Source organism: Ptychodera flava, chromosome 13, assembly GCF_041260155.1.
Source record: "Ptychodera flava strain L36383 chromosome 13, AS_Pfla_20210202, whole genome shotgun sequence".
Classification (NCBI taxonomy): domain Eukaryota; kingdom Metazoa; phylum Hemichordata; class Enteropneusta; family Ptychoderidae; genus Ptychodera; species Ptychodera flava.
The window spans coordinates 9562752-9589869 of NC_091940.1; the positions used below are offsets into that span (position 1 = coordinate 9562752).

The 27118-nt window shown below is 37.9% G+C and overlaps 2 protein-coding genes across 6 annotated transcripts in view; both read left to right on the forward strand.

Annotated features, from left to right (window-relative positions):
• Window positions 1–50: 50 nt before the first annotated feature.
• LOC139147346 (histamine N-methyltransferase B-like) lies at window positions 51–9959 on the forward strand. 4 transcript variants are annotated; one of them, XM_070718403.1, is made up of 7 exons: window positions 51–392; window positions 649–946; window positions 2270–2372; window positions 2792–2840; window positions 4206–4414; window positions 5706–6023; window positions 8397–9959. In XM_070718403.1, exons 4-7 carry the CDS (start codon window positions 2821–2823, stop codon window positions 8732–8734), a joined length of 885 nt encoding a protein of 294 aa, XP_070574504.1. In that variant the 5' UTR covers window positions 51–392; window positions 649–946; window positions 2270–2372; window positions 2792–2820; the 3' UTR covers window positions 8735–9959. The 4 variants fall into 4 exon arrangements, with proteins under 4 accessions (XP_070574504.1, XP_070574505.1, XP_070574506.1 ...); XM_070718404.1 differs by having other exon boundaries at window positions 649–904; XM_070718405.1 differs by lacking the exon at window positions 649–946.
• A 2927-nt stretch (window positions 9960–12886) lies between these two features.
• The window catches only part of LOC139147347 (histamine N-methyltransferase B-like), a 15853-nt gene continuing 1621 nt past the window's right edge, over window positions 12887–27118 (forward strand). The window contains exons 1-5 of one of the 2 annotated variants that reach the window (XM_070718407.1): window positions 12887–13013; window positions 18273–18373; window positions 18779–18827; window positions 23428–23636; window positions 24941–25258. In XM_070718407.1, the coding sequence (XP_070574508.1) occupies window positions 18808–18827; window positions 23428–23636; window positions 24941–25258 (547 nt within the window). In that variant the 5' untranslated portion in view covers window positions 12887–13013; window positions 18273–18373; window positions 18779–18807. The remainder of the gene's footprint in view (window positions 13014–18272; window positions 18374–18778; window positions 18828–23427; window positions 23637–24940; window positions 25259–27118) is intronic. The other variant, XM_070718408.1, reaches the window with a different exon arrangement.

The window sequence follows — 27118 nt, forward strand, 5'->3', positions numbered from 1 at the left end:
CCTTAGCTGGGTAGTCTGCTAAGTAGATCGATTTTCGGATCGTTCTATTGATCCCGTAGTCGATATGCCCCCCACTGCAACCTAAATACTCACTTTTTGTGATCCAACTAGGTATATGGGAGTGTAGTTCTGAATGTTTTGTGCGAGCGCGCGGCCAGTTGACAAATCGGGTGGTGTGTTTTTTGAGTGATTGTGTTGCACACCTTGTGAGTATTTAGGTTGCAGTGGCGGGCATATCGACTACGGGATCAATAGATCGATCCGAAAATCGATCTACTTAGCAGACTACCCAGCTCAGGAGCGCCTGTGTGTTGATATACTGTAGACAGTTCCTCGTGTCTTCCTTGTCGAAAGATACTGACGTAGCCAGTGTGGCAAGTATCGTAGAATAGGTAAGAATCATATGCTTTTTTGCCAAGAGCCGAAAGCTCGAGAGGGCGGGCCGAAGACACTAGCCTCCGCGTCCGCACTTTGTTGCACCCCACAAAACAGTATGAAAAAGCAGACAGGCAGAGGGTTGGAAATGACGTCACAGGTTAAACACATGTACAGAAATACATAGACCTTCCTCCGTACTATTGCATGCACAGAACAACAATAGTTCATCAAGGTAAACGAGCTAAACTGTTTGTAATGTTCTGTACATAGGTATTGTTTATAAACCACAATAAGCAACCCGGAAGATAATTTGACCTCAGTTAACCTCTGACCTTGCTTCGTCTATCTGTGGAACTGTAAAGGTACACTACCAGAAAAGGTGAAATCTGCGTCAGTCTGTTTTTCACTTTGTCATCATAAAGAGGTCGATGAAGACTTTGTTACTCCCAGAGAAGAGTGGAGTCTCTCGTTTCGTTCAACGAATACCCTTTTAATAGAGCTCTATAGTACAGACTTGAACTTGAAGGTATGTCGTTCGAGCGACCTCTTTACACTGAGTACCCCTTAGGTGAGTACGGCAAGGTCACTGCCTCGTTGACATGTAATGACAATGTCGAGAAGCCTCACAACCGAGACAAGAGGACTACTTTTTTTCCGAGTTTGGCGAAGTGTGAAAGCAAATGATTTCTACTTGGGTGGCTTGGCTCATTCAGCAAAATACCGAATACACAGTCTCTGCAGGCGTGCTCTTTGTTATATCATGCCACTTATTGTTCACTCGAGCTCGTCTGCTCACAGACGACTTGCGTGTTGAGCTATACCGTAACGTTTGCTCCTAAAATTAGCCAAACAATTGTCATCCTGTTAATTAATGTATTCTTTGGAAAAAATGTATCTTAATATTTAAAGGTTTTAAACTCACTTGGCTTTGAATGTGTAACAAACACGTGTAAGAGCTCACAAAACATATTGAGAAATAACGGCAGTTCTTATAAAAGTATAAGGCTTCATAAATACAAACAACGGCGTTCGCATAACAGTCGACCCAGTTTCTAATTTATTCAAAGGAACCAACAAATACAAATCAAGGAACAAATGGGTATGCACAGCTTCTTTCCTTTTTTCACATTTCAATTTGAATTTCACTGGTTTCAGAAGGTCTCAGACCGAACCCAGGACCCTTTTCCTCTATGACAATAAAGCATATCACTCTCGCGTCCAACCTCTCATGTGCTTTTCCTGCTCACTGTGAATGTTCCAAACGCATTTTACAATCTGTCCACGGTCCGGGCCGTGATCTGTCTAAATGACTTCCTGCATCAAACGAAGAAAGACTTAATAGATTTTAGACAGATAAATGACTAGGATACGTTCGGGTTTTTTTTCTACCGGGGGCTTGACACATTCTGTTTGTTCGTTCAAACGACCCTTTCCACACAATTAAAAATGAATAAATAATCATTACCCTTTAGAAGATGGAAAGAATTTCACGGTATTCATGTGGTACATAACATGTAATGAGATCGAGTACAGATCAAAACTCAGCCAGAACTCAGAGTTTCACCGATTTCACCGATCTTCAGATGACAAGTAGAAATCAATTTACTTAGTAATCTAAATGTCTTTTGTGTTCGAACTTCCAACTTTTGTGAATGAAAGATAATTCAAGGTATCGTTGAAAAAATTTTGAGAAACGTTTAGGTCTTTCGAGGCGCTTGTAAAATTTTCACTGATAAAATTCGCCACTGAACCAAGATATATAGACTCTTTCATTCCAACATTCCATTCAAAATTTTACAACAAGCATATTCTATGTAGGGATTCCCGTGGTTGTCAATCGATCGCGTTGGATTCCGAATAGAGGGCGCCTTTTTTGCTTCCATTGACCCAGGATCAAAACAGAAAAAGGATTGATTGCAGAGTGAGGCGAGGGCGGTTATGGTGCATCGTTTATATCGTCGAGCAGTGGTGCCTGCATAGCGGTTTGCTCAGAGGTCAGTTTATTCAATGTATTAGAAATCACGTCAATGCAATCATTTGGTCGTCTACTAGAACTGTACTCAATGGTTCAGAGAGCACATATCGGGCTGATCGTTCAGTCTTGCATTACAGTGTATTTACAATCTTTCAAAGTCTTGCATTACAGTGTGTTTACAATCTTACAGCAGCGACCTTTTGACATGCTGATTACCCATGCCCAATGCTGCCTACATTACAAATAATACATATTCTCTGTGTCACCGTTCCTTCACGTCCACTACCATGACCCTGGGACGATAACACCTCAAGCGGTTTCACGTCACCCTATCCACGGCCTTGTGTTGACCGTCTCGATCCATCGTACAGTGAACTTCTCAGGTCAAACATGGTCGACATAACTCACATACATATACGATGTCATTTATTCAAATAGGTCATAGGTCCTAAGTCACAGCGAGCACCATGCAAGGAAAGCAGATTAGGTAAGAATACGATCCTGTTAAAAATCACATTGATATTATTATTATGAAATGTGGATCTCATTAATAAAGTCTTCTTGCTATTTCATCAGTTTCTTTTTCACTAAGTTACAACCATTATTGACTTTGGACCGCCAAACGATTGATCTGAACGTCGTTTAAACTGCCCGCACTTACCAGTTTCTCAGTCTGGGGTCTAACAAAAGGCAACACAAGAACTCTTTTGCAACTTGAAGGCTGAGTTCAACAGCATGGTGAGTGGGAGGGCCTAAGACATTGCGATTGAATCTTATTTTTTCAAATCCCCTCAATACCCCAAAAAATTTTCAAGTCCCCTTGTCTATAAGATCAAAATTTTCCAAGTCCCCCACAATTATCATATACCCGCATATTTATTAGGAATGCAGGAATGCAGAGTAAAAATACATTTAATATGTATTGCGTAGTTCTGCACACAGATGTACGACTCTACCTCTTATCAGCAGGTTGTAGAGCCATATTCCCAAGGCAAGTTCTCAAAATGATTCATTTTTAAATGCATCAGTGGACTCTCCGGATTTATCAGTCTAAGCCGACTAGAGTTTATCCAACTCTGGCCAGGTCAATGGCACCCGCTGAAGAGCCCACAAAATGACAATCATGAGACAGTATTGTGAAATCCTGGATGCATTTCACCAAAGTGTAAAACAGTGACATACCGATATTTTTTTTGAAAAGTACAAGACATGCAACCTAGATGCTACTTGTGTATTGCAAAATTGACAATACTAAAAGATTTAAATATCCAAATAAATGAATGTTTTATTCTCAGAAATTTTGGGTGTAGTATAATGGCAAATCTGGTAAACACTAAAGTGATTCCATTTTATCATATATTTTATCACCAAATCGCCGTTAAGCTGTTAGAGCGCCACAGCGTGACATTCGAAAGGGCCAAACAAGACAGATTTGACGTTTATTGATCACCATTCCTGTAGAGATACGACGAAATAGATCGTTAAAGTGAGGCAAACAGGTTTTCAGAGATATATAACGAGTACAAGCCATGGGAGAGAGCCGCTTTACTTTTCTATATGCATATACCTTACGGAGTGACCGTGACTTTACACGCTGGTGAAGACTCTATCAAGTCCATTCTAACCTGTTCAGCGGTTTTCTAATTATTTCAAACCGGAAAATGAGCTGATGCCTGATGACATGTAGAAATGATTTTAAGAAGGAGGCTAATTGAAAACAATAACTAATTTAATAACTAATTGTTCTCCTTCTTTGTGTTTCTGTAAGTCTGTCATCGTTTCTGTAATTCACTGCCTCGCTCCCTAACTTCATGCACAAACTCAATATACATCTTGTGTTGTTAACTTGCAGTCTACAAATGACCAGCGCCGATTGGTATCGTTCCCTTAAAGCTGACGCCGACAGCTACTTTCAGGCCTTCACGGCGTACAGGAAAAGGACTGATCGACACAAAAACACCCTGCAGATGTTTTCTGATGCTGTACCAAGTCTTATTATTGACAACAAAGACAACAACGACAAATCTGTGTTCGAATACCTTGGTGTCGGATGCGGCGCTGGTACGTATATGATTGTATTATGCGCACGGTATTGAATAGACTTGAATATCGAAATAGACTAGAATGTTGAATGAATTGAGTTAATATGCGAATGTGTTTTTGCTCTGTGCCGTTTGGACATGTCACAGAACTAATATGTTAATTGGCATTTCGTTCTATCACTAACAGAACATTGCCTTTAGCCATTAGACTCCAGTTTCTTGGTCTGTTAGTTTATAGACAGTACTCGGTAGTCTTCGACTAGTCTGTCTATGCTTTGTGTTTATTATATTGTTCTCCTCATGGTTTGGCCCGGGACAGTGGTTTTTTAGCTTCATTTCAGTCTTTCTCTCCGTGTAAATTGTGCATTTAAATTTCGTTCTGTGACACCTTCATGGAAGTAACGTCCATTGTCCATTTTTCAGTAAAATATATTTTTACCTACAATTGATTTCTATTTCACGCTGGATACAGTGCTATATTGCTCCAGCCTGGAATACATAACTGATATGGCATGTAGCTTATCTAGATGTCGATCATACGCCGTAGTCATATTGTATGATGATTTAAAGCAAATGTATTATTATCTATATTTCTTTTCTTCAGTGCTATTCTGTAACGATAGCAGAAATAGAACAAGATTTCGATTCGGCACTAGTGAAGATTACCTATAACCTAGGTCAACATTGCAAGCGTTACTTTAGGATCATACTTTTAACATGATAACATAAAACATAGAATGGCCTTACCTACAACCGTGGTCCATGCACATCGTCCTGAATAACTTTCGCATACATAGCCTGCCTACCCAATGATTCCGTACTCTTTAAATGAGACACTTAGATACATGTATTAAAGACAACGGCAGCTATGCGAAAAACAGCAAAACGATGGAATTGAAGTTTCTAAAATTGTAAAATTGACCAAAAATGGTCTGGATTGTGTGAGAGATAATAGTGTTGGAAGAACGTCGATCAAAAAATTCCTACAAAGAATGATATTGATTTGATCCATAATGAATGTCGTTTCATTCTTTCTGCCATTCTTTCTGTGGTTTCACAATCCATTGTTATGGCCACTGAAAACTGATTGTACCTCAATTGTTATGTTTTCCTTCAAAATTTACCCTTGGCGGCATATGTTTCGAACCGATTGTAAATTTTAAAGGCATAGTTTCTATCTATAATAGCGCACTGTCTATGATTTACCATATATTTGTTGTTGCGTTATTTTTTCCTATTGTTCCTATTCGTCAATATATATTTTCCTATATTGCACTGAGGTAGAGGTGTATACTTTTCTTTGCCGATAGGTTTATCTGATTTGACACTCCTTCGACAACTGCGAAGAAGATTTCCATCGATAAAAGCCACAATGGTGGAGCCATCATCCAAGTTTCTGGAGGAATTCAATCAAAATCGGGTCAATGCACCAAATGACCTCGACGACGTGACCTTTGACTGCCGGCAAGCCACCTTCGACGAGTATCAACAGTCCTGTGAGGGCGCTCGTTTTGACTGTGTCTGTGGAATCAGTGTGCTGGAGTATGTTGTGGACATTGACAGGTTGATAAGTTGGATGTATTCTGCACTGAAGGAAAATGGTTCTTTGGTTCTGTTCTTCACTTCTGGTAAGCTATCACAAACGCGGAAGTGTGTGCTCGATAGAACATGAATGTAATAGTTTTCGCAACTGTACACACGCTCTAACATTTCCATGTCACCATGAGGGAACAATAAGTTTCCGCCCTTAGACGTTCGATCACATTATAAATAGTTTTGTTGGCTTTATGTCGGTCTATTACTCTAATACCTTGCAATTTTTCTCTTTTCAGAAATTATCTCACGAAAATTTAACCTTTATCGCGGATAATTTTGTAAGTCAATATACTGGTCCGGCAAGTTGCGAGAGTCAAAATGAAGATCATGTGTAACTGGTGAATTAGAGTTCACCCGACCATAACTTAAGTCCGCTCTCGCCATGTAGTGCCCCATACACACAAAGACATTTTACACATGGAATTTAAATTCAGACAGATACTTGCAGAGATTATAGAACTACTTGTTTTATTTGAGTGTCCTTAATTATGCGTATTACTGACATTCATACAATGCCACCTGTCGCTACGCGCTCCACGATTAAATAATCACAGGTATGATCTTATTTAGGGACTAGACAGAAACTACAGGGGGTAGGGCCGGTGGGTTTTCTGAGGGGGTCGCACAAGCATCTTTGAAGGGTCATGAAATTCCGCGCATGCCTTTGGGGGGGGTCATCATTGTTTTGCCCGACTATCGTAACTATAAGAAGGTAAGATGTCATCGATGCAGTGCTTCATCAAAAAATTTCAAATCATAATACATGGGAATCTATTGGTCAAATTATTGACGATTTTTTTCCTGCAAAACAAGCTATATCTGTACAATATGTACGTTTGAGAATTTATGTAAATGTACTTTGCTTGAAGTAGGAGGGAAAAAGTACATTGTGTACAAGAAATTTGATTTTGGGAGTCCATAAAAGATATTAATTCACTATATATGGTAGAGTATGAGATATCCAATATCACACTAGTAATATCTCTGCGTTTATAGATGATTTATAACTGATATAAATGGGTTGGTAAGAAAATGGGTACAATTAATTTCATTCTTGAAGTTTAACAAAAATGTTGCTACAATGTACATGTAAGCCTATGGATAAACAATGAACAACTTTTCCAAATACAAAACTAGCAACTTCTGCCCATTTATAGACGTTTGATAATTAATATAAAAATACTTGATAAGAATAGTGTGGCAAACAAGTGCATATGTGCACAAGAAATTTGAATTTGGAATTTCATTGAAATGTTGATTCACTATACATTGTAGTCTATGAGGAAAATATAAACAATGTTTTTCCAATACAAAAATAGCTAAATCTGTGTATTTATAGAACTTGATGATTGATATTAATGTACTTATTGGACTAGGAGGGTTACAAGTGAATGTGTGTGCAAGTAATTTGATTTTGCAATTTCACCGAAATGTTGAATAAAGAGAATTGTAGTCTATGAGGAAACTTTGAATATTTTTTTACAATACAAAAATAGCTAAATCTGTGATTTTGTAAATTTTGACAATTGATATAAATACACGAAATGAGAATAGGATGTTTGAAAGAGCAAATGTTGAAAACAAATATGATATTGGAATTTCACCCGTAATTATTTGTAAAGGTTAAATTCTCTTGAAAGTTCAAAGGTCAAATGAGAAATTATATGTCAATTAAGATATTATTGATACGTATAGTGGGGGTCACCATATTTTGCGCACGAAAATTAGGGAGGGTCATTCTTTTTCTTGCGAATACTTTTAAAGTCACTATCTTTCGAGCAGCGTCATTTAAAAAACACCGGCCCTCCCCTGTAATTTCTGTCAAGTGCCTTGCATTCGATTCATTTCAATCTTGCATTTAATGGAGGCGAAGAACGAGACTCAAAAAGTGAACCCTCTATATGATTTCAATCCAATCGTATACATCCACAACATCAATATTTTTGTTGCATTAAAATTCGAAGAGTCGATTTAGAAAACTGTCCCTGGGAGAGGGTCATTTTTACTGACCTTACATTTCCGAAGGAAGCTGACTTTATGGTGTTATTGCCTAAGTATTACTACTAAAAGTTCCAGAAGCGGGATAACGTGATTTAGTACAACTTTGGAAAAGGGGATAGTCGAATTTATGTCTTTGAAAGAACCGGTTTCTATAATTTCCTTCCGGCCACATGTTTAATAATCACTGAAAGCTGTCTTAGCATCATTACCTTCTCTCTGATGCAATTTTAGCACGACTCTGTTTGTTATAATAATACATATAATATACGTTTGAACCCTCATATACATAAAGCTCACCCACTCTACAACAAATGGAGTGAACAAAATGTGGTTGGCTATTATATGCCTTTGAGCTTCGAGGCATAATTACTAACTCCTGCTTCATTTTGTTTATCTACTCGAAGAGAACAATGTGTTACTGAAGTTTTGGACCCACAGCGACCAGCGTGACATTCACCTGATTAAACCTTCACTGGTCGAAAAATTGCTTGAGAAGCACAATGTGCGTAAAATCGACCGACTGGAGTTGGATTCCACAATAAACATCACTGAATGCTTTGAAGAGACTTCAGAGGCTGGAAGTCGACTTCTGGACTTCGTCACCCACGCTGCTTCCTTCAGAAGGTCGGCTCCCACTGAAATGCTCAGAGAAGTTCTTGATTACCTGTCGAGAAACAGCGTGGGGAAGGACGATGGAATTTACGCTCCGAATAATTTCACTTGCCTCGTTGTGCAGAAGTGATGTAACGAGACTGACTGCATGAATGCCTAGAACTGCCCAAGTCAAAATGAAATGACGGCTAGTTCCAATCCCTGAAAAAATCGTCAATATTATGATGACTATGTGACCCATTTCTTACATTTAAATCACATACATCGGCAGTACTTAGTCTTTTGTACTGTACATTTGCACAATAACACTCAAAGATTTTGTCGCATTGATTTCTCTCAATATATTTTATTTGCGACCGCCGCAATTTGTACGTTTCGATCTATATTTACCCAATGCGTTCACGAAACAATTTAAAACTTTACACTGGTATCGAGTGTGTTATTAAAATCCGAAAAGCCACAGAGATTTAGTCGTACAATTATAAAGGCTTGGTCGTCGTTGCTCTTGTTCATCAAGCATTCACTTGTTTCGATAAAAACACTATGTGCTGACCGTTCAAATGCAGATGCATGTCTTACATCACATGAATAACGATAGTTGAGTTTTTGTTCATTGTATCGCATCCCATAGCATTAGCTGATTTTCGATAAATTTTCAACTATTAAGGTTTTGTTCGTAAACGGTCCTTTCTTGTTCAAGTTACCTTCAGTCCATGTTAAATGACTAGTGTTCACACTTTTCGGCATAATACGAATAGGTTTGATGTCCAATGTGATTGTCGACAATGGAACTTAAGTCTCAAGTTCATTGGTCAACTATAACATCACACAATGTGCACAATTCGTGTTGTGCGCGTGGCTAATGCCCAGTATTTTAATATTCTCTGGGGAGAAGCAGAAAATGTACTTCTTTTCCAGGACAATAATGGAAATGTCATCAAATTTTGCAAATTTTGTTAAATGAAGGATCACATGAATGACACATGATACTTTGCGTTACGGAAATGTGTAGATATTTATTTTTGATTCGTTACTCAGTGAGTTACTGTCAACTTAGTACCACAATTTTGTGTTAAATAATAATACAATGATATATACAAGACTAAATCGTTTTCTTTTGTATCATTCTTATTAATATTATATAGGGCTCAGCCCTTGGTGTCGCACCAGGGGTTAAGATTAGAAATTATTTGTATTGATTCATGATTAGTAATAGTAAAGGATAAAATAGAATAATTAATTGTTACTTGCTATATACGTTTGTACGACAACTATGCCCAGTTTACCTCTGATGAAAACAGTTCACCTACACGATGTCAGACCCTGCAGGTATAGATTTTCTGTAAGCTTAATGTGTAAAAATGTTGGACACAAAAATTGGCAAATTTTACCATGATAACAACCTATTCTGTTTAACAAGGGATGTATTGTGCCATCATTATCGTTGCAATAGTAACTACAACTTCAAATTGCAAGCTGAAAACTAGATTTCCGTCTAAAAACAGACATATGTTTGCAACTAGTTATTGACACAGAGGGCGCTTTTCTAAAATCAATCCCAGCATTCTTTGCGTATGTCCTCGTTCATATGCACGACAGTTTTCTCTCTTTTTCTATTTTTTTAGGCGTGATATTTATGATATTTTGTATCAGTGACAAGGTGGATAATAATACGTACTCGCTAATAAAAGATATATTTTATTAATGGCATGTTATAAAAAAATACTTTGCACGTTTCGTATTTTTTATTTACAAGTACTCAAAAAACATGGAGGCGTCCATGAATTAAGTCGTATACACTTCCTGTTACTCGCATGATATATTATAAATCTGTGCATGCGTAGTCAGTAAGCCGCTGGCGAGACTATTATTTAACGTAAAGTCTGTTTTCGTACCATCAATATTTCGAACTCAGATTGATTCAATATGTTGAGTCCTCAATCAGTTACCTTAAGAATCAATCAATTGTATCTCTATGTTTCTCTCTACTTGTGCTTTAATTCCACCTTTCGCTGGGCACATAACTATCAACTTTCCTGTGCTATTTATCACTGAAGATACTCACACTGTCTTATGGGCGCTCCTTTACTTTGCTCGTAGGGGTTACGGCATCACTGACGCCATCTTTTGCGACTGGGTGTATATTACTTCGTCGCTGCGTTTGGTGTCACCTATAATATTCGTTTATTGTTTTAATATGTCAAGTTCAATATAAAAAATGTGTGTCTATATGAAACATGGTGTACGATCCGCTTTTTCCGTAAAGCTTGATGGCTAACTTATGCATTATGACCGTATGGCCGTCTGCCTAAGTCAATGCATGTTCCGTTGATTACCATCAGCTGATCTATTTCAGTAACTGCGAGGAGACATAATCACAACATACAAAACATCCACGACATTGCCTAGGAAGTGCGCCTGTATACAGACAATTAACTTGTTCCCTGGCCGAATCCTGAATGAAGTCACTGTGCTTCCAATATGATCATGTAGATTGTACACTTTCGCGCCAGGCTTCAGGCTCTACAAGTCAAGCGGAAGAAAATAGTTCACCATATGTAATACCCAATAAACAATGTTGTTTACCTATTGTTTACCTTCAAGATGGGAACTTTGTCTTGAAGGGTTCATTTGACTGAAACAGCAAAAGACAGTGTTTTCATTATACATGGAACAATTACAAGAATGTACTGTCTTAAGAGGAAAAGACAGGAAGGTTTTGATTTACGTGAACCATTTAAATCGTCCCTTTAAGTCAGAGGCAATTCAGGCATTACATTGCCGAATGCATGCGACCATTTACGTTCAATATATATGTCGGAAATTTGAAAAAAATGTGTCCGATTAGAAAAGCTTTATTTCCTCTCAAATAGTTCTAAATGATAGGGTAGGTCGATTGGGAGTTTTGTTTGGTTGGTGTTTTATCCATTGCCTTCCGTAAGCAGCGCAATGAAACTAGTACAGAAACAGTAAATTTATGCATATTTCACTGGGGCACGAAAATGATTCACAGTATCAAAAGGGGTAGGTAAAGGGTATCACAAAGGACAACGATATGAAAGTGAGGTACAGATGATATGTGTCTGCAAGGGTATTGAAATGTTTCCATGGAAAATTATCTCATATGTAACTTTGAGTGGACGAATCCGCGTTGGGCCTAAAAAGTTGCATCCTGAAAAAAAAACTTTCTTTCCTCAAAATCACATTCACCCGATGGTTTTGGAGCAGCTCTCTGCATTTCCCGGTTTAGCCGTTTCATTTACGTCAACCTTATTTACATAATATCTAATGAACACTCTCCATAAACTATGGTGGAGGATATCGAAATAGTAAAGGAATGGAGGTTCCTTATTGAAGCTTTACTTACCTCCGATATGCTAATCGTAAAGTTGAGCTTATCTTGGAGTTCGCGAAGAGACTAATGAATTTCATTTCATGTAATATATTACTACACTAAAATGTAACTATATCAAATTAACGAAGAATGTGTTTTTATTATGCTCTTTATCATAACTGTACATAAACTACTGAACAAATAAATAAATCTACCGCAGCAATTTCGAAAAGATGTTTGCGATTGCTACGATTATTATAGTTTAGTTTAACCGATTTGTGAGTTTTTTCAGCATGTGCTATGTCTTACAACCAAAGGCATTACATCCTCCGAAACGTTATGGGTTACCATTGTCACAACTACACACCTCGTCTAGGAAACTGATTGACATCAGAAAGAAGTTCAAAGGCAGCAAATGAATACTTATTCAAAAAAGCTGCTCACATACCGAACTTAACGAGTTTAAGAATCAGTCTGATCTTTTGTTAATGACGTAATTCCTTGATTAATTTACTAACACGAGGACTTTTTGAATAACGACTGAATTTGCCCTTAGCGCTTTATGTTGCATAACTGAAAATATTCAATGGCATCCAACTGGATTGAGTATGAAAAATTCACTCTCTAGCACGTCAACTTAGTGGAGGACTTCAAAGACCATACACAGACTGACTAGTGTTTCTACATATACTTACCAACGCAGAGCAATCTTACAAGGCAACACAAACATTAGATGCGTCTGTCTGCACTTGTAGTACGACTATCTCTAGCATGGGCCCCGCGAGAGAAAGTGTGCGTGGTCCAAATATCTTCTCCCTAAACAAGGAAAAGTAGTATTGTATATAGGTGTAATACGTCATGCACATTGACAATGTACATATCGACATCTCAAAGTGTCCATGGGATAACCCTGTCTTTATTTCAGTGCTATTCAGTGCAGTGCTTTTGTGAGCATGCGTACTCGAAACAAGACATAAAAAGTGAGACTGGTGTGTTGATATACTGTAGACAGTTCCTCGTGTCTTCCTTGTCGAAAGATACTGACGTAGCCAGTGTGGCAAGTATCGTAGAATAGGTAAGAATCATATGCTTTTTTGCCAAGAGCCGAAAGCTCGAGAGGGAGGGTCAAAGACGCTAGCGTCCGCACTTTGTTGCACCTCACAAAAACATATAAACAAGTCATTGACAATGACATAGTCCCCACTTGTAATAGGAGTATTAGTCTTGATGGGGCAGGGAAATGTGGTCATTAAGAAGTATCACTGGAGTGTATATGTTCAGATCTATGGGCACATAGGTTTATGTCATTTTTCCCAATTTATAACAAGAGGCATGTCTAAGTTATGGTTCTAAATCGGGAAAAAAGATCAGACCTCTAGCTGTATTGGCCAGCCAAGAAATACATATGTGCATAATAAATGAGGTACAAGATGTGACATCTTAAGGTCTAATATCCTATCAAAATTGAAGCGTATAGAACTTGTGGTTACTGAGTTATGCATATATATGTATAATCAAGGTCAAAGGTCATCAAGGTCACGTGACATTTTGGAAAAAAAATTGTATTGCTAATTAATCCCTATATGCCAAAATTCAGACCTCCAGCTCTATTGGCTTGCCCAGAATTAGATATGTGCATAATTAATGAGGTAAAGCGTGTGTTGTCATAAGGTCTCCCATCCTACTAAATATAAAGGACATAGCACTTGTGGTTACTTATTTATTGACATAAACGTATATTTAAGGTAAAAGGCTATCGAGGTCACATGACATTTTGTCAAAAAATGTCTATCCTATAGTTATCCCTATATACCAAAAATCAGACATCCAGCTCTATTGGCTTGCTCAGAATTAGATATGTGCATAATTAATGATTATGTGGCGTCATAAGGTGTCCCATCATACCAAATATGAAGGGTGTAGCACTTGTGGTTACTGAGTTATGGACAAATATGTATATTCGAGGTCAAAGGTCATTGAGGTCACGTGACATTTTGTCAAAAAAATTGTATTGCTAAGTTATCCCTATATACCAAAAATCAGACCTCTAGCTCTATTGGCTCGCTCAAAATTAGATATGCGCATAGTTAATGAGGTACAATATGTGGCGTCATAAGGTGTCCCATCATACCAAATATGAAAGGTGTAGCACTTGTGGTTACTGAGTTATGGACAAATATGTATATTTGAGGTCAAAGGTCACCAAGGTCACGTGACATTTTGTCAAAAAAATTGTATTGCTAAGTTATCCCTATATACCAAAAATCAGACCTCTAGCTCTATTGGCTCGCTCAAAATTAGATATGTGCATAATTAATGATTATGTGGCGTCATAAGGTGTCCCATCATACCAAATATGAAGGGGGTAGCACTTGTGGGTACTGAGTTATGCACAAATATGTATATTCGAGGTCAAAGGTCATTGAGGTCACGTATCATTTTGTCAAAAAAATTGTATTGCTACGTTATCCCTATATACCAAAAATCAGACCTCTAGCTCTATTGGCTCGCTCAAAATTAGATATGCGCATAATTAATGAGGTACAATATGTGGCGTCATAAGGTGTCCCATCATACCATATATGAAAGGTTTAGCACTTGTGGTTACTGAGTTGTGGACAAATATGTATATTTGAGGTCAAAGGTCACCAAGGTCACATGACATTTTGTCAAAGTGTCTGAGATATCTGCGTGAACGGATGGACTCACGGATGGACTCACGGACGGACATGTCCCAATCTATAGGCCCCTGGACTTTATTTGTGGGGACTAAAAACTGTGTCACTGCATCCTTTTTGCAATATGAATACGATGAGAAACTAAATTTTTATTTTTCTTGGCCTTATACATGGGAGTCTATGGACTGCCTTATACATGGGAGTCTATGGAGAGCTGCCTTATACATGGGAGTCTATGGAGATGTAAACTAAAAAGTCCTCTAACACGGCCAAATTTGATCGCATTGTGAAACAAATCGACGTGCATCTGTATGAGGTAGGGTACTATTCTTTTGCAAAGTTTGAAAGAAATTGACCTGGGCATCTCTGAGATATCTGCGTGAACGGACGCACGCACGCACGCACGTACGCACGGACATGACCAAACCTATAAGTCCCCCCGGACGGTGTCCGTGGGGACTAAAAAGCAGACGGTGACTGACATCATAGTGAATAACAGGCATACGGTTGGAAATGACGTCAAAGGCTAAACACATGTACAGAAGTACATTGATATCCCCGAATTGGCCTTCCTCCGTACTGGTACATGCAGAGAACAACATCAGTTCATCAAGGTAAACAAGCCAAACTGTGTTGTTTATAAACCACAATAAGCAACCCGGAAGATAATTTGACCTCAGTTAACCTCTGACCTTGCTTCGTCTATCTATGGAACTGTAGAGGTACACTACCAGAAAAGGTGAAGTGTGCGTCAGTTTGTTTATTACTTTGTCATCATAAAGAGGTCGATGAAGACTTTGTTACCCCCAAAGAAGAGTGGAGTCTCTCGTTTCGTTCAACGAATACCCTTTTAATAGAGCTCTATAGTACAGACTTGAACTTGAAGGTATGTCGTTCGAGCGACCTCTTTACACTGAGTACCCCTTAGGTGAGTACGGCAAGGTCACTGCCTCGTTGACATGTAATGACAATGTCGAGAAGCCTCACAACCGAGACAAGAGGACTACTTTTTTCCGAGTTTGGCGAAGTGTGAAAGCAAATGATTTCTACTTGGGTGGCTTGGCTCATTCAGCAAAATACAGAACACAAAGTCTTTGCAGGCTTGCTCTTTGTTATATCATGCCAAGCATAATTACATGCCCACTTGCTGTTTACTCGTTTGCTCACTGACGACTTGCGTGTTGAGCTATACCGTAACGTTTGCTCCTAAAATTAGCCAAACAATTGTCATCCTGTTAATTAATGTATTCTTTGGAAAAAATGTATCTTAATATTTAAAGGTTTTAAACTCACTTGGCTTTGAATGTGTAACAAACACGTGTAAGAGCTCACAAAACATATTGAGAAATAACAGCAGCTCGAATACAATTACAAGGCTTCATAAGGGAGCCTTCAGAAATTACAGGGGGTGGGCCGGGGGAATTGGGGGAGGGTCACTTTTTAGAAAACAGTTCAAGGGGGAGGGTCACTTTTTATAAACCTATCTTGGGGGAGGGTCACTTTTGACAGAAGCTGATTTTATGGCTAAAACTTTGATTTTCCGTGTGATATTTCCTGAATAGGAAATCACCAACAAAATACGTACACATTATCCACAAGTTTCACAAGCAACGAAGATGCAGTGGTATCCAACATTAAACACCTTGAACAGTTAAAACTGATAAAAGACAAGAGACAAAAACATATGCAACAGGTGGAAAAGTGTATATCAATTATCAAATGTACATAAATGCAAAGATATTGTCAGTTTTATATTGGAAAAAATTGTGCATAGTTCTCTCATAGACTGTCATGTACAGTAATCAACTTTTCAGTGAAATTCCAAAATCAAATTTCTTGCACAACCATGGACTTATAACCACTCTAATTTAATCAAAAACATTAATATAAATAATCAAGCGCACATACATGCACAGATTTACCTAGTTTTGTATTGGAAAAAAAATTATTCATAGTTTCATCATAGACCGCCATGCATAGTGAATCGACATTTCAGTGAAATTCCAAAATCAAATTTCTTACACAACCATAGACTTGTAACCACTCTAGTCTAATCAAGAACATTAATATCAATAATCAAGAGTACACAAATGCAAAGATTTACCTATTTTTGTATTGGAAAAAACTATTCATAGTTTCATCATAGACACCATGGATAGTGAACCAACTTTTTGGATGAAATTCAGAAATCAATTTCTTGTACACAAATGCACATTTTACTTCCCAATTCAAGCAAAGTACATTTAAATACATTATCAAACATATGTAATATACAGATATAGCATGTTTTGTGGGGGGAAATTGTCAATAATTTGCCTGATAGACTCCATGTATTATGATTTGATATTTTTGGATGAAGCACTAAATCAGCCACATCTTGCCTTCTTATAGTTGCACAAAATATGGTGACCCTCCCTCAAATGTATGAAATACCATGTATCTCTTCAAAAATTATTGCGTGATTAATTGAGACTGTCCCTCCAAAAACACCAGCCCTCCCCTCTGTAATTTGTCCCTAACATAACAATTGAACCAATTGTTATGTAAATTAGCTGATACTGTTTCAGTTATTCCTGGGAGAATACCGCAGTGGTTGGGGGAGGGTCAAGTTTTAGAATGTCGGAGAAGGGGAGGGTCACATTTTAGACAGGAGGATAGGGGGAGGGTCACATTTTACGGTACAGGTGTGTGCGAAATCCCCCCCCGTAATTACTGAAGGCTCCCTAAATAGAAACCCTGGCGCTCGCATAACAGTCGACGCAGTTTCTAATTTATTCTAAGGAACAAACAAATAGAAATCAAGGAACAAATGGGTATGCACAGCTTCTTTCCTTTTTTCACATTTCAATTTGAATTTCAGTGGTTTCAGAAGGTCTCAGACCAAGCCGAGGACCCTTTTCCTCGATGGCAATAGATCATATCACTCTCACGCCCAACCTCTCATGTGCTTTTCCTGGTCCCTGTATGTTCCAACGCATTTTACTATCTGTCCATGGTCTGAGCCGTGATCTGTCTAAATGACTTCCTGCATCAAACGAAGAAAGACTTAATAGATTTTAGACAGATAAATGACTAGGATACGTTCGATTTTTCTACCCGGGGCTGGACACATTCTGTGTGTTCGTTCAAACGACCCTTTCCACACAATCAAAAAATGAATAAATAATTGTAATTAGCCCTTTAGAAGATGGAAAGAATTTCACGGTATTCATGTGGTACATAACATGTAATGAGATCGAGTACAGATCAAAACTCAGCCAGAACTCAGAGTTTCACCGATTTCACCGATCTTCAGATGACAAGTAGAAATCAAGTTACTTAGTAATCTAAATGTCTTTTGTGTTCGAACTTCCAACTTTTGTGAGAATGAAAGATAATTCAAGGTATCGTTGAAAAAGTTTGAGAAACGTTTAAGTCTTCCAATTTCGAGGCGCTTGTAAAGTTTTCACTGATAAAATTCGCCACTGCCGATACATATATGCAATTCCAGTTGGCAAATACAACAGCGTAAAAGAACCAAGATATAGACTCTTTCATTCCAACATTCCATTTAAAATTTTAGAACAAGCATATTCTATGGATGGATGCCTGTCGTTGCCAGTCGATCCCGTTTGATTCAGAATAGAGGGCGCCTTATTTTGTTTTCTCGGGTTCAGGATTCATTGCTATTAAAGGTGAGGCAAAGGCGGTTATAGGGTTAAAGCGTGCAACGTGTATATCGTTGAGCAGTGGTGCCTGCATAGCGGTTTGCTCAGAGGTCAGTTTATTCAATGTATTAGAAATCACGTCAATGCAATCATTTGGTCGTCTACTAGAACTGTACTCAATGGTTCAGAGAGCACATATCGGTCTGATCGTTCAAAGTCTTGCATTAGGCTACACTGTGTTAACTTACAATCTTAACAGCAGCGACCTTTTGATCAGCTGATTTCCTCTGCCCAATGCTACCTACTCAAACAAATAATACATGTTCTCTGTGTGACTGTTCCTCCTCGTTTCCTAACGTGACCCAGGGACGACAACACCTCAATCTATTTCACGTCATCCAAGATCCTATCCACGGCCTTGTGTTGACCGTCTCGATCCATCGTACAGTGAACTTCTCAGGTCAAACATGGTCGACATAACTCACATACATATACGATGTCATTTATTCAAATAGGTCATAGGTCGTAAGTCACAGTGAGCACCATGCAAGGAAAGCAGATTAGGTAAGAATACGATCCTGTTAAAAATCACATTGATATTATTATTATGAAATGTGGATCTCATCAATAAAGTCTTCTTGCTATTTCATCAGTTTCTTTTTCACTAAGTTACAACCATTATTGACTTTGGACCGCCAAACGATTGATCTGAAGTCTGAACGTCGTTTAAACTGCCCGCACTTACCAGTTTTCACTGTCTGGGGTCTAACAAAAGTCAACACAAGAACTCTTTTGCAAGGCTGAGTTCAACAGCATGGTGAGTGGGAGGGCTGGAGGAATTGCAATTGAAATCTTATTTTTAGCTCCCATGCATATGTATATATGCAAATGGGAGGTATTCGTATAAGGTGGAAAAATGTCGTCTGTATGTATGTATGTATGTACGTATGTATGTATGTATGTATGTCCGTCCTTATCAAAAACTCCTAAACCGTAGCACCTACTGTCTTAGTATTTGGTGTACAGGTGCACCTAGGGGTGGAGATGTGAATTTGTTCAAATGAACATGTCAGTGCCAAAAATATGCAAATGAGGGGAAAAAAGGAAAAATCCTGCAAATGGCTAAAACTCAGTAAGCATTTGTCAGATTTGGTTGAAACTTGGTATGCAGATTTCTTTAGGTATTCTAAATTATGTGTGCAAAAATTGGGATGAAATTTGCATGTTTGTATTTTTAGGGTATTTTTTCCGTTTTTAGTCAAAAAATCTTGTTCTCTGAAATCGCTTGTCTGATTGCCATGAAACGTAATATTCATGTTCCTGAGGATGACCTCAGTCATGCTTGTACAAATTGTATTGATATTGTCATATTTGTAATTTTGGGGCAATTTTCCCAATTTTGATAAAAAATTTTTTATCCAAAAACTACTGATTTGATAGCTTTGAAATTTGGTAAACACGTATTCTAAGATTAATCTCAATATAATGTATTGAAGGTATGTTGAAACTGGCAATTTTTTTTTTTTATTTTTGGGGCAATTTTGCCTTTTTTGGTCAAAAAATTTTTCTCCTAAAACTTATGATCTGGTAGCTTTGATATCTAGTGTACAGGTTCCTAGGGTTTATGTTATTAGATATATTTCAAAATTAGGATGAAATCTGCAATTTTGTATTTTGGGGGGCAATTTTTCTCATTTTTGGTCCAAAAATTTGTTTCTCAAAATTTACCAGTCTGATTGCTTTGATATTTAGTAAACCGGTTCTTAGGGTTTTTGTTAATAAGATACCGGTATATTGAAATTAAGTTGAAATCCGGAATTTTGAATTTTTGGGGCAACTTTGCGAAACTGTCAGTTTTACTGGGATATCTTTCATTTTGTATTTTTAAGATTTTTTTTGGTAATTTTATACCTACTGGAACTAAGAGTATATAATGTGGTGATTTAGTTTAGCATTTGATATGGTAAACTGTATTTGGTGTTGAAATGCGGTAAAAAAATCCTGGCAGATTTTGAAAAAATTCCAAACAAATGCCAATAAAAACTTCAGCCAGAGAAGGTTTGACAAAAAGAAAAGGTGGGAGAGTGGGGAAAAAAGAATGTACAATGGATCGGATAAAAAAGATAATGTACCTCATCGATCTTCCAGACACCGTCCCTTATCAAATGGTCCACCCGATGTATTTTTGTGCGCAATTAACCATGCAGTGTATTTTAGTTTAAGATGTCAAGTTAGGTAAGGATTTGAAAGGAATAGTCAAGTTCACCACAGTTTAATTTTATCTTAGTATTACATACAGAGCTCTGTTTGTTATATCTTTATCACTCTTCATGGGCCACGGCACACTTGGGTTCAATGTCATCACTCTGTGCCAGTCTGTGTATGTCAGTCTGTCTGTATATGTATGTCCATGTTTCATACAATTGTTGACTTGTTTTGATAACTATATGGGAGCGAACAGTGATGTTGTCACTATTTTTAGATATCCCCCTCAATACCCAAACAATTTTCAAGTCGCCCCCCCCCCGCCTATCTGATCAAAATTTTCAATTCCCCCCCCCCCCTTATCGTATATCCGCATATTTCTTAGGAATGCACGCAGAGTAAAAATAAACATGTATTGCGTAGTTCTGTGCGCAGATGTTCGACACTACCTATTATCAGCAGGTTGTAGAGCCATATACCTAGGGCAAGTTCTTAAATTGATTCATTTTTAAATTCATTTGTGGACTCTTCGGATTTATCAGTCTAAGCCAACCCATATTTTTTTTCAAAAGTATAAGACGTAAAACCTAGATGCTACTTAAAAATTACTGTTTTACAAAATTGGCAACACTAGAAGGTTTAATTATCCCATCGAATGAATGCTTTAATCTCAGAAATTTTGGGTGTAATAATGGCAAATCTTGAAAAACTTGGACTTTTCATCGTACATTTGTATTGTGACCTCATCATTTTCTCTAATAATTATTCTCTATTTCTCGTATGCCAGAATTCAAAAATCCATTGTAACTGTTAAGTCTCCTAGTCTTCTATTGTACTCTGGCCTGATCTTGAGTACACGTACATGCATGTTTCACTGTCAATTCAGTGTCACTGTGACCAAAACTCTGCTTAAACTACACCAGAGCCAGAGCTATCACTGTCACTGCCAGTATGCAGTGACAGTGACACTGCCCGTAGGCAGTAGCATGGCAGTAGCTGTATTAACTTTGTATTTTAACAATATTTTTGTTCAGTTTACACAACTGCGTTCTCGTTCTACTCACTACACCATGTTGAACTGTCCAGCATTCAACTTGCCAACATAGCCTACGTGTACCGTGCATTTCTATCATTGAAAAATAACTTTCAGTCAGAACTCTAATTCAGTTATCACTAATATTTAGACAAACGGGCTTTGTTGACAAACTGAATATTGTGTTTTCAGCATGCTGAAGAGAGACACCAAGAAACTGCATTATTGCATAGAAATATTGAAAAACTTACCAACAGTTGCAGCTCCTGCCCCGTTACAAGGCCAACCTGTTGATTAGATTTTTTCAAGACTTAAGTCATAAATGCAACGAATCTCTTCTAGATTTTGTTAAATTATAACTAACATTAGAACCATTCAATGACATCAAAAAATTTCCAGCCCCTTCCCCTATAGGCAGAGCAAACATTCAAGTCCCCCTCAACCACCCCAAAATGTTCGAATCCCCCTGAATTCCTCCAGCCCCCTCACCATTTTTATACACAGCCTAACTGATAACACCAGCTTGCCTAGACGTTTGCTGTCAAAACAATCAACAGGAAACAAGTTACAACAGGAAAGATCACGCAAATCTGGTCAGAAACAAGTTTAATTTTTGCAAGCAAAATCTGCGGAATAAAAGTGATAATCGTGACAAATTACACGCAAATCAACTATGGTACTCTGACCTGAATACTGGAATTGCACCGGTTATTTGAAAAGAGAATTCACATGAAAAACTACAGCTGTTTCTTGTTTCTTGTTTACAACCAGATATGAGGGTTAGGGAGTTCGAGGGATATTTTGCAAACCTGCCGTGACGAGGGTCATATAACACAGTTGCTTATTTTAGGATGAATAGAAATTCTCATCGTGTTCGTCACAGTAATGAGAAACACAGAACAACAATCCTATCCAGATAGTCTGTGGCTGAAAGGGGAGATGTATATATATTACATTTCGCTATCATTTTTTACTTTATCTTGCTTTTTACATTAGTACATACAGAATACCCCACCTGTTTTATACAATTTAAGCAAACAAACGACAAACCTATTATAATGAGATATGATGAAACATATCTCTCGTTTTCAAAGATATAGCACTCACGATGTGAGTGCGTGCTTCACATATTTCAGTAAAACAAAATCTGTTATATTATAAAGTTATTCATAAAATACCGGTATTTATGTTCGAATGCATAGTGCAGCAGAGGTAATACCTAAACTTACAATGTACGAGGACATTAAGGCGTACTCTGTACAGCATGTAAAAAGTAACTGTTGGACATTCATCCGTTTGCGACAAATGCGGAAAGCAGAAGTACGACCAGACATAAGGTCAATAGGGGTCACGGTGATCCAGTGCATTCCAAATCGACATTAAGTTGTCATAGCGTCACAGCGTGACATTCGTAATGGGCCAAACAAGACAGATTTGACGTTTATTGATCACCATTCCTGTAGAGATACGACGAAATAGATCGTTAAAGTGAGGAAAACAGGTTTTCATATAATATATATATATATATATATATATATATTATATATATATATATATATATATATATATATATATATATATAACGAGTGCAAGCTATGGAAAAGAGGGCCGCTTTGCTTTTCTATACGCATATACCTTACGGAGCGACCGTGACTTTACACGCTGGTGAGGACTCTATCAAGTCAATTCTAACCTGTTCAGCAGTTTTCTAATTATTTCAAACCGGAAAATGAGCTGACGCCTGATGACATGTGGAAACGATTTTAAGGAGGAGGCGAATTGAAAACATTAACTAATTTAATAACTAATTGCACTCATTCTTTGTGTTTCTGCCAGTTTGTCATCGTGTCTGTCATTCTCCTCTGTCCTGCTCTTTAGCCCCATACCCTATACTCAATATGTACATCTTGTGTCGTTAACTTGCAGTCGACAAATGACCAGTGCCGATTGGTATCGTTCCCTTAAAGCTGACGCCGACAGCTACTTTCAGGCCTTCACGGCGTACAGGAAAAGGACTGATCGACACAAAAACACCCTGCAGATGTTTTCTGATGCTGTACCAAGTCTTATTATTGACAACAAAGACAACAACGACAAATCTGTGTTCGAATACCTTGGTGTCGGATGCGGCGCTGGTACGTATATACAGTAATTGCATTATGCGCACGGTAGATTTGAATACCTAAATAGACTAGAACGTTTGAATGAATTGAGTTAATATGTGAATGTGTTTTTGCTCTGTGCCGTTTGGACATGTCACAGAACTAATATGTTAATTGGCATTTCGTTCTATCACTAACAGAACATTGCCTTTAGCCATTAGACGCCAGTTTCTCGGTTTGTTAGTTTATAGACAGTACTCAGTAGTCTTCCGAACTAGTCTGTCTATGCTTTGTGTTTATTATATTGTTCTCCACATGTTTGGGCCCGGGACAGTGTTTTTTTGGTTTTTTTTTTTGGTTTTTGTTTTTTTTTTTTGCTTCATTTCAGTCGTTCCCTCCACGTAAATTTGCATTTAAATTTCGTTCTTTGACACCTTCATGGCGGTAAACGTCCGTTGTCCATTTTGCAGAAAAATATATTTTTACCTACAATTGATTTCTATTTCACGCTGGATACAGTGCTATATTGCTCCAGCGTGGAATACGTAACTGATGTGCCATGTAGCTTATCTAGATGTCTGCCATACGCCGTGTTCATATTTAAGCAAATGTTTCAGAATAAAATATTGGTGTTCTTCAGTGCTTTTCCCTAAAGATAGCAGAAAACAAGATTTCGATTCAGCACTAGTAAAGACTACCTATAACCTAGGTCAACATTGCAAGCGTTACTTTAGGATCATACTTTTAACATGATAACATAAAACATAGAATGGCCTTACCTACAACCGTGGTCCATGCACATCGTCCTGAATAACTTTCGCATACATAGCCTGCCTACCCAAAGATTCCATACTCTTTAAATGAGACACTTAAATGCAGTATTAAAGACAACGGCAGCTATGCGAGAAACAGCAAAATGATGGAATTGAAGTTTCTAAAAGGTAAACTTGACTAAAATGATCTGGATGGTGTGAGAGACAATAGTGTTAGAAGAACGTCGATCATAAGCTTCCTACAAACAATGACATTGATTTGATCCATAATAAATGTTGTTTCTTTCTGTCATTCTTTCTGTGGTTTCACAATCCATTGTTATGGCCACTGAAAACTGACTGTGCCTCAATTGTTATGTTTTCCTTCAAAATTTACCCTTGGACGGTATATGTTTCGAACCCATTGTAAATTTTAAAGCAATAGTTTCTATCTTTAATAGTGCATTGTCTATAATTTATCATCTTTTTGTTGTTGCGTTATCTTTTCCTATTGTTCCTATTCGTCAATTTATATTTTTCCTATATTGCACTGAGGTAGAGGAGTATACTCTTCTTTGCCGATAGGTCTATCTGATTTGACACTCCTTCGACAACTGCGAAGAAGATTTCCATCGATAAAAGCCACAATGGTGGAGCCATCATCCAAGTTTCTGGAGGAATTCAATCAAAATCGGGCCAATATACCAAATGACCTCGACGACGTGACCTTTGACTGCCGGCAAGCCACCTTCGACGAGTATCAACAGTCCTGTGAGGGCGCTCGTTTTGACTGTGTCTGTGGAATCAGTGTGCTGGAGTATGTTGAGGACATTGACAGGATGATAAGTTGGATGTATTCTGCACTGAAGGAAAATGGTTCTTTGGTTCTGTTCTTCACTTCTGGTAAGCTATCACAAACGCGGAAGTGTGTGCTCGATAGAACATGAATGTAATAGTTTTCGCAACTGTACACACGCTGTAACATTTCCATGTCACCATGAGTAAGTTTCCATCCTCTGGCGTTCGATTACATATAGCTTTGTTTGCTATAATGTCAGTCTATTACACTGATACCTTGCAATGTTTCACTTTTAGGAACTATCTAACGAAAATTAAACCTTTATCACGCTCAATTCTGTAAGGCAATGTATAGGAAGGGCAAGTGGCGAGAGTCAAAATGAAGATTATGGGTAACTGGTCAATTATAATCCACGCGACCATAACTTCAGTCCACTCTGGCCGTACAATACCATACACAAAAGGGATATTTAGCGACAGATGAAGGGACTTGTCTGCGACAGGTACTGGCCAGTTCCTTCTCAGGGTGTGTTTTAACACCTGCCTTAGGGACTCTCATTTCTGTACGATTACAGAGCTGCATTAACTGATATCATCACTGTCCATTGACGGTCTGTGGGAATTCGCTTGAAGCGGGAAAATTAGCCTACTTTAGAATATGTGAGCAGAGATTTATTCAAACACCGAAGGCGTTTCTTAAAATGGCACAGTTTTTATTCATGAAAATTTCCTCTACATTTTGTTTTGGTACCAAATTTTCAAATTCGACTATGAAATTATCAGCGGATCGAGCAAAAATGAGAAAACAGATATGTTTTCATGCCTTTTTGCGACAGTGGATTTCAAAGCAAATTGAGAACGATGTAATTGGTTTTTTTGTTATGTCACTTGTGTAAGTGGTTTGTAAGGTTGTTTCAAATTTTACTACAGGACCAGTACACTTGCAGTTTTGTTGTGGCAAACAAGAGACGAGTGATAGTGTTGTTTTACAGGAGGCTTCCTTTGTAATTGTTTCGATGTAGTAAAACCAGTCAACCGGTAAGACTGATTAGTGTGTGTGGCTTTTCGGAGGAAAAAAACATCGATCGACCATTGATGAAATAATTAGGTTTCTTTTGGTCCAAACAACTTCAAGAAATGCCAAGAAGACAAAGACAAGAGTACAGCTTGACTGACTCAGCTGCTACGTAATGTGACATGCAATATTATAAAATCGCCTGTATCTAAAATGTACCGGACAGTATACTCCCTGGTGTGTGTTTTGTTATGGGTCAATATACAGTCCTTCCATCAGCGCCACACTAACTTTGGCAAGATCAGGAACAAGTTCTCAAAGCAATTACACAAGTGTGATAACATTTAGATCGATTTCATCGTTCATTCTCATCTGACTTTCACTGTAAAAAGATGTCACGGTAAGACAATGCTACATTAATATACATATCTGTATCACAGCGCTCTTCTGTGCCGTCTTTGATCACACAGGCCTACATGTATCATAGTTTTGCGACAGGAGGTGCAAAGAGTCAGTGTGGAGACTTTTTGTGGTTGTGAATTAAGAAGAGATAGGTTATGACGCTAAAGCCTCATGCTACTTAAATTCACATTTCATTGTAACATTTCTTACAAGACATAACGAAACGTGGCAATTTGTCCATTTCCAGGCGTTTCCTAATCTCAATGTAGAACAGTTTTTCGTTGCAAAAGTCTCGGTGTCTCGTAAAGGGGCCAAATTCAGACACAGAAGGACTGCATGATTGCTATTTGCAGAGATTATAGTACTACTTGTTTTATATTAGTGACATTCATGTAATGCTACCTACCGCTACACGCACCCCAATCAGATACATCACAAGTATGCTCTTATCTACATGCGAATCATTCAATCTTGTATTTCATGGAGGCTATGAACGAGACTCAATGAGCGAATGCCTTGATATGATTTGAATCCAACTGTATACATCC

Bases quoted from the DNA above. Each gene is read 5' to 3' on its own strand.
- LOC139147346 (XM_070718403.1), top strand. From the start codon at position 2,821: ATGCAAGGAAAGCAGATTAG. The intron at 4,415-5,705 runs GTACGTATATGA...CTTTGCCGATAG, and splicing joins TGGTGTCGGATGCGGCGCTG to GTTTATCTGATTTGACACTC. The intron at 6,024-8,396 runs GTAAGCTATCAC...ATCTACTCGAAG, and splicing joins GGTTCTGTTCTTCACTTCTG to AGAACAATGTGTTACTGAAG.